Below are 6,806 nucleotides of genomic sequence, written 5' to 3'. Positions count from 1 at the left end.
GTTAACCAAACTACCACAGGCAGGGCTAGGCACACACACCTGCTCAGCGCCAGAATACTCTTGCAGGTGATAGTACACTTTACAAATACACATAACATTCTGGATTTCAGTATGATGGGTGGAAGCAGAGTGGCAGTTTACAAAGCCTGCTTGAAGGCAGTGATTCTATTCAATAATGGGTGGATTTAGCATCGGTAGGAATTTAATTTGAATGAGGTTATTAAAGAATTCATTTTTATTTTTCCTTACGATTTCAGTGCAATTATTGCAACCAAGTGGAAAGTGAAGCCTTATTGAGGGCTTTTTTTCTGTGACTGATTCTCTATCAAATGTCTGAGAAAGGCCTTGGCAGTAGCTAGGATGTACAGTCAGAAGTTCACGGTCTGTGTTTTTTGGCTGGGAAGGAGTCAGGCTTGGATGGAGATACATGCAAGATTTACTGTTTGGGATTTGAAAGAGTCCATGGTTTTGAAGAAAGATAGTTGGTGAAAAATGTTTTTGTATTAATTTTGCAGACATGACAATGTTTGATCATAATTAAGCGGTATATATATAAAGAGATATTTTAATAGTGTCAGGTGAAGCAGTTAAACCGCTTTCAAGCTAGAAACCAGTGGCCCAGCGACTTCAACTGCACCTGAAAAGTTTTATTTCTATAAACTATTTAGCTGCTTTGCTTTTTTGCATTTTCTTTAGATTTGTTTAACAATTCTTGCTTTCCTTTTTATTTTATTAGACATATATATACATTCACCAAATATACTCATACTATTTCCAAATGTTTTAGCTCCACAGGAACCCAAACAATCTTGGAATTTTTATTGATACAGTTAAATATTAGTACCATATCGTAACAACCATTCTTATGTCTTGGCAAAATATGCGCTATGTCCTCAGGCAAGCCTGATTATCTGAGTTTCACTGTTAGTAGCTGAGGTGTTTGTGCTGATGTCTGCAGAAGCCTTCTTTGTTTGGAGTTGAGCATTTGGTGCCAGTCTACAAACGAAAAATGCATTTCACATCTTTGCATTGCTCTGAAGAGAATTGCATCCTCCGGATCAGGAAAGCGAACTCTACAAAAAAAAAATGATATTTGGAAAATTTACAAAATTTGTTAATGTGAAGTAATCATTTATATAGCTTGCAAGTAAGACTTACTTTTTTAGTTTAGTACAAAAATGCTATGACTCCAAATAACTGAGAGAAAATAATTTAATAATCAAAAACCCTACACTTGTATTGAGATAACATTAAAACATAATTTGAACAATTGTCATATACCTCACCTAATATAGTGTGTGTTTATTAGCAGATCCCTTTGGTGGTAGCTGTTTAAAACATTTTTCTATTAGAACATTTGTGATGGCAAAATGTCTGAACATACTTCTATGGTGATTCTCTTACTGTCCCTCCTTGACAAATGGTTGGAAATGCCTTCTTAAGAAGGCAGATTGGGGAAAATGTAGTTACCATAAAATTTAAAGGCACCCCACCTCCCCTAGGCCAAGTTATAAATATTGGACCCCAGACACCAACTCTTCAGTTTACTTATGGATACTCAGTCAGGAAGAAGGACTGCTGTGCTGCTGAAATGACTGCAACTCTGCCAGACTGCTCTTCTGAAGGACTGCTGCCCTGCTGTGCTAACCTGCGGCCCTCTTGCCTGGGCAAGAAGGACTTTAATGGCATCTGCTAAACCCAGGACCCAAGAGTGACTCCAATGGGTAGTTTGCTAGTCTCCTGACTTGAGTCTCAGGAACAGAAGGCTAAAACAACCTCAACTCCAGCACCTGGACTCTGCCATCTGTGCATCTACCCTGCCAACCCTGGACCCTTGGAAGTAGGCCTAAGGTGCTCTGCCAGTTTCTGTGGAGCCTGCGAAACTGATGCATCTCCTCTGTTGCGTGGCTCAACACCGAGGAGAATCAACTCATAGATGCTGCTGCATGGATTGAATCCATAGCAAAGACATGCATTGCTTTCACAGCCTGCGGCCTCTTCAGAGCGCAATGCATCCTCGGCACAGGCTCTTGCATCTCTCATCAACAGCAGCTTCGAGGACAGACTCCGTATTGCAGCCTTGCATCACCTTGACGCATTGACTGCGCAATGCACCCTTGATGCTGGACTTTACATCGCAAGCCTTTGTCGACTGCATCTTCTACAATGACCTCACATCGCAGCTGAGCTGCACCTCAGAACCTACACATCGCTTTGGCTGCGGAGCACATCTTTGACACAGATCCTCGCAATGCTCAACCATCCATGGTTTAATGTACTTTGTTCAGCGAGCATAACTGGTTCCCTGTAGCAGGCCCATGCTCCATCGCAGTCAGCCTGAACGTGTGACTTTGTCCTGGTACGACACTACCAGATATCACAGTTGGTGCTTTGTGGTTTTAGTACTATTTTCACTATAACCTCCAAATCTCTGGTTCTACTGATTGGATTTTTGTTTTTTTGGTTGTGTATTAATCGCGTGTGGAATCCTTTTTCAGTGGTGTTCATTACTGTTTGAAGAGTTGCACAACTACCTTACCCATTCCCTTTAAGTTAAACGTGACTGCTCTGTGCCAAGCTACTAACGGGTTGAGCACCGGTCAATTTAGGGTTGTCTTGTGCCTCACCCTGACAAGGAATGTGGTTGCTGATGGACCAGGGCTCACACTCCAGTCAACCAACAACCCCAATTTCTTACAATAATCACCCAGGAAAGGATTGCTTTATCTGCCTTACTACCAGGGGAAAGGTTCAAAAGAAAAATGCTGGTTTCAAGACCAAACAAGCTTAGCTCTAAACTAAAAAAATGAGAGGTCCCAAGAAAATTCCTAATTTTGTAAGGTCTCATGGGTAGAGGGATTGGGAGATGAATTGAAGTCTAGGCACCAGACTACATCTGAGCACAATGAAATCCTGTAATGCATAGGTCCAGGTCACAAGAGCTTCGTTTGAGAAGTGCCATCTATAAAGTTGAAGACATCTTGGAAATAAAGAAAGTACTATTTTCTAGGCATCCTATTAGAGAAACTTAGATATGTTGGTTAACATCCATTAGTCAGCCAACTTTAAGGCTGGAAAGAAACTGATCTGGAATGCTGTAGACAGGTCAACTGGATTTTTTACACCTATATAAGTAATAACTTCGTTCTCAAATGAAGGAATAGTATCTAAAAAACTAAGTGTCACTATCTGTTTTACTTATGTTTTGTATCCATATATTTTGGCAAAATCAATGAATATCTCTCTAATACACCTCATGGTTTGATGTAACAAGCAGGAGACTGCCTGCATATAATTTAACGTGATGTGTTTGAAGGCCTAGATGAAATGTAGGTATAGCTTGACGTTATGTGTAAAATGCACGCAGCCTGGAAGAGGAAAGTCTTCTCATTCAGGTTCCTCACAAATTCTTATGTTGTTGGAGTGACCTGGTTTACCATTATAATAGGCCATATTTCATCAGAAAGGTCCATGATTGGCTGCATAAATACCAGCCCAAATCGATATCTGTGAATCCGTTTCCAGAAGTAGCCCCATCTGTCCTGGTTAAACACTTTCTCTGCATTGACCACTATGATTTCCATTTTATTAACTAATGCATAGCCTACGATTGAGCTTCTGTCACAGATATGGTTGTTAATATCTCCTTTGGGCATACAACATTGTTGTTGCTGTAAAACAACCGCCTAATAACTTGAATTAGCTTTTTTACAGATGACAATATGAGCACGATTTGTGCAGCGACTGCAAGAGGTTTATACCAAAACAAACCCCCAAGGTCCCTGTATGAGGGTTTTGGAACATTAGAGCAGCCAGAATTGCAATTTTGTTACGCCATTATGACAACATCTAGCTTCTCCAGGATGAGAAAACTGATGGCCATTGTGAGGAGTTGAGCTAGATCTTACCAATCATGACCATGATGGTTTGAAAACATGAATGTATGACTTATAGAACTGACAATGTTATAAATTCCAGCTGCTTAGACTTTGTGTTGAATTCTGCACTGTTCTGCAATGTGTTAGAATACACCACGTAGGCAGACACGGTCATTTAGTTCCCTTCTTATCTGTATGTACGTTTGGGACCACTTGTCCACTTTATAATTCTGCAGAGGGATGTGGAAATTGAAAAGACTTATTGCAAGAACAGTAGATACCTCTAGGCAACATCTATTCAGAGGATGCTCAGCAATAACATAATGAAGGTAAAACAGTTTTGTTGCTAGGATACCAAAATGTGCAAGAAGCATCAGGCCTCACTTGCAATGTGTGTATTGACATTGGTGACAAGTCAGAGAATACTTCACAAAGTAACTTCAATCTATGCAAAACAAGTGGTTGTATTCTTCAACTGGTTGCTGGAGTAGAATAGCAGAGTTAAAAATATTTACATGTTCTTACACTGAATCTATAATAACGAGATTACCTACTGCACACATTAGGATATCTTTGAACATCCATCATACACTATGGAAACTTTTCACCTTCACCACAGACATTGAACACCTCATGTAATTTCTAGCGTTTTTGCGTTAGATAAATTATATGACTTTGTCTAAACCAATAAAGGTTTGAATACATGTTTTGTGCGTTAAAAACTCTTACACTTTAATGAAAAATATTTTGCTCTGGAGAGAAGATTTACGGCCTGACATATCAAAGGAGATTCCCAATTCTGTTTCTGTGGAGAACTGTGTTGATATATAAAGGTCTTAGGCATTGATTTATATGTTTGCAGTAAGGATAAGCAAAGGTGATGGAGTAGCCTCACCGACAACATAATGGTTGCATGCACGATTTAGCTGCGGGAGTACTATAGCTATGGCGGTACTCCATCACTGCCATTGCCAACCTCTCCGACGGAGTAAGGGTCGTCGAAGAAATGGCTATATATCTGCCCACCCAATCACGATTGGTGGGCATATGGCCATTTTGTTTACCGTCCATCACTGCAAGGCAAACCCTGGCGTTAGGGACAGTAAAATGCTGTTTCGGGATTTTCTTTTTGAGAATTAAAAAAACTGAAAACTGTTTGGTAGAGAGCTGCATGGCAGTGGTTCCGGATAGTGTATTAGAAAAGAAGCAAACACAAGGAGACGGAGCCCTGAAACTTTCCAGACACTCACCCCAAGTCACATATCTGAGTTGAATCCATCATCGTTCTTTAGCTCACGTCGCCACCCCAGTTCAGACCCACCCATGTGCAAATCTGTCTTGACCCTGTTCCTTATGGGAACAGTCCATCCCGAACTGCCAAGGCAGGTCTTCCCTGGACCGGAAACAAGCATCCTGGTACCAGTTTTGGGGTAACACCCCTCATCAGCCAGGCTAGCTTTGATCCAGTGGCAAAGGTGAGCAAGGGACCCACGCCTGGGCATACACTGCCAACTTAGGGCAAACAAAGCAAACGCAAGAAGATGATGGACGGAGCGCTGAAACTTTTTAGATACTCACCCCCAGTCACAGATCGGGGTTGAATCCATCATCGATCTTTAGCTCACTTTGCCACCCCAGTTCAGACCCAGCCATATGCAAATCAGTCTTGATCCCGTTCCTTGTGGGAACAGCCCAGCCTGAACTGCCAAGCCAGGTCTTCCCTGGACCGGAAACAAGCATCCGGGGACTTGTTTCGGGGTAACACCTCTCATCAGGAAGGCTAGCTTGGATCCAGTGGCAAAGTGAGCAAGGGAACCACGTCTGGGTATACCCTGTCAACTTAGAGTGAAAAAAAGCAAACACAAGGAGATGATGGACGGAGAACCTAGCGTGACAGTTTGGGCTGGATTGTTTCAATGGGGAACAGTGTCAAGACTGATGTGCATAAGGCTGGGTTTAAACTGGAATGGAATTGGGAGCACAAAAATTATGGATTTAGGTCCAGATCTCTGTACTGGGGTGAATGTTTGATATTCTGTCCATCAATTGTACTTTTTGCATTTTCACCCGAGTGGAACGGGTATGCCCAGACATGGGTCCCGTGCTCCCCATGCCACTGTAATCAAGCTAATCTGGCTGATGAGGGGTGAAACCCTAAAAGCTGTCCTAGGTTGATTCTGGTCCAGGGAGAACCTGGCCTGCAGTTCGGGATGGAGGAACCAGGGTCAAGACTGATTTGCATATGGCTGGGTTTAAACTGGAATGGCATGGGGAGCAAAAAAACGATGGATTTAGGCCCAGATCTCTTTACTGGGGTGAATATTTGACATTGATCAGCATTCTGTCGATCAATTGCTCATTTTTCAAGTGTATTATAAATTACCACCTGCTTTGCGGTCATTTATAAATGTGGCAGACGGTCCCTCCACCCGGGGGGAGGAATAATTTACTCCATCCCCCTAGTGGAAAGACAGGCCATCCCCCTTTACAAATGAGGCACTTCGTTATGAATATCTGCACCTTGTGGAAAAAACATTGCCTACTTCAGCTCTGTGACAGTGAATGGACTAAAATAATTCTGTAAGATACAAACGTTTGCAAATATACTCACCTACTTAAATTATTCCCAATCTCATGGTCTGTAACAAAACATATTTTCAGAATTAGAATGCGAAGAACATTAGAAATTTCATTACAGAAAACAGAATAATAAACTACAACCAGGCGTTAAACAATTCGAAACAAAACAAGCATAAATAATAATGGTGCTCAATATATATATATGTATCTTAAGGCAAATCAAAAAATCTAAGGGTTTTATGGCATAAGGGCACTCATAGTTAAGGTGGCACCAAGAAGGCAGAAAGAAATATAAGTCTTCTGGTGAACTACGTTCTACAGACCGTGGTACACGTGCGATTAAAAGAA

The 6,806-nt window shown here is 41.5% G+C and overlaps 1 protein-coding gene across 4 annotated transcripts in view; it reads right to left on the bottom strand.

Annotated features, from left to right (window-relative positions):
* Positions 1–224: 224 nt before the first annotated feature.
* The window catches only part of LRRC72 (leucine rich repeat containing 72), a 167,115-nt gene continuing 160,533 nt past the window's right edge, over positions 225–6,806 (bottom strand). The window contains exons 9-10 of one of the 4 annotated variants that reach the window (XM_078663771.1): positions 6,490–6,517; positions 225–1,073 (exon numbers count right to left, since the gene is read on the bottom strand). In XM_078663771.1, the coding sequence (XP_078519897.1) occupies positions 908–1,073; positions 6,490–6,517 (194 nt within the window). In that variant the 3' untranslated portion in view covers positions 225–907. The remainder of the gene's footprint in view (positions 1,074–6,489; positions 6,518–6,806) is intronic. The other 3 variants (XM_078663770.1, XM_078663773.1, XM_078663772.1) reach the window with 3 other exon arrangements.

Source organism: Lissotriton helveticus, chromosome 10 (assembly GCF_964261635.1).
Source record: "Lissotriton helveticus chromosome 10, aLisHel1.1, whole genome shotgun sequence".
Taxonomy (NCBI): Eukaryota; Metazoa; Chordata; class Amphibia; order Caudata; family Salamandridae; genus Lissotriton; species Lissotriton helveticus.
This window is presented reverse-complemented; position numbering and strand designations above follow the sequence as displayed.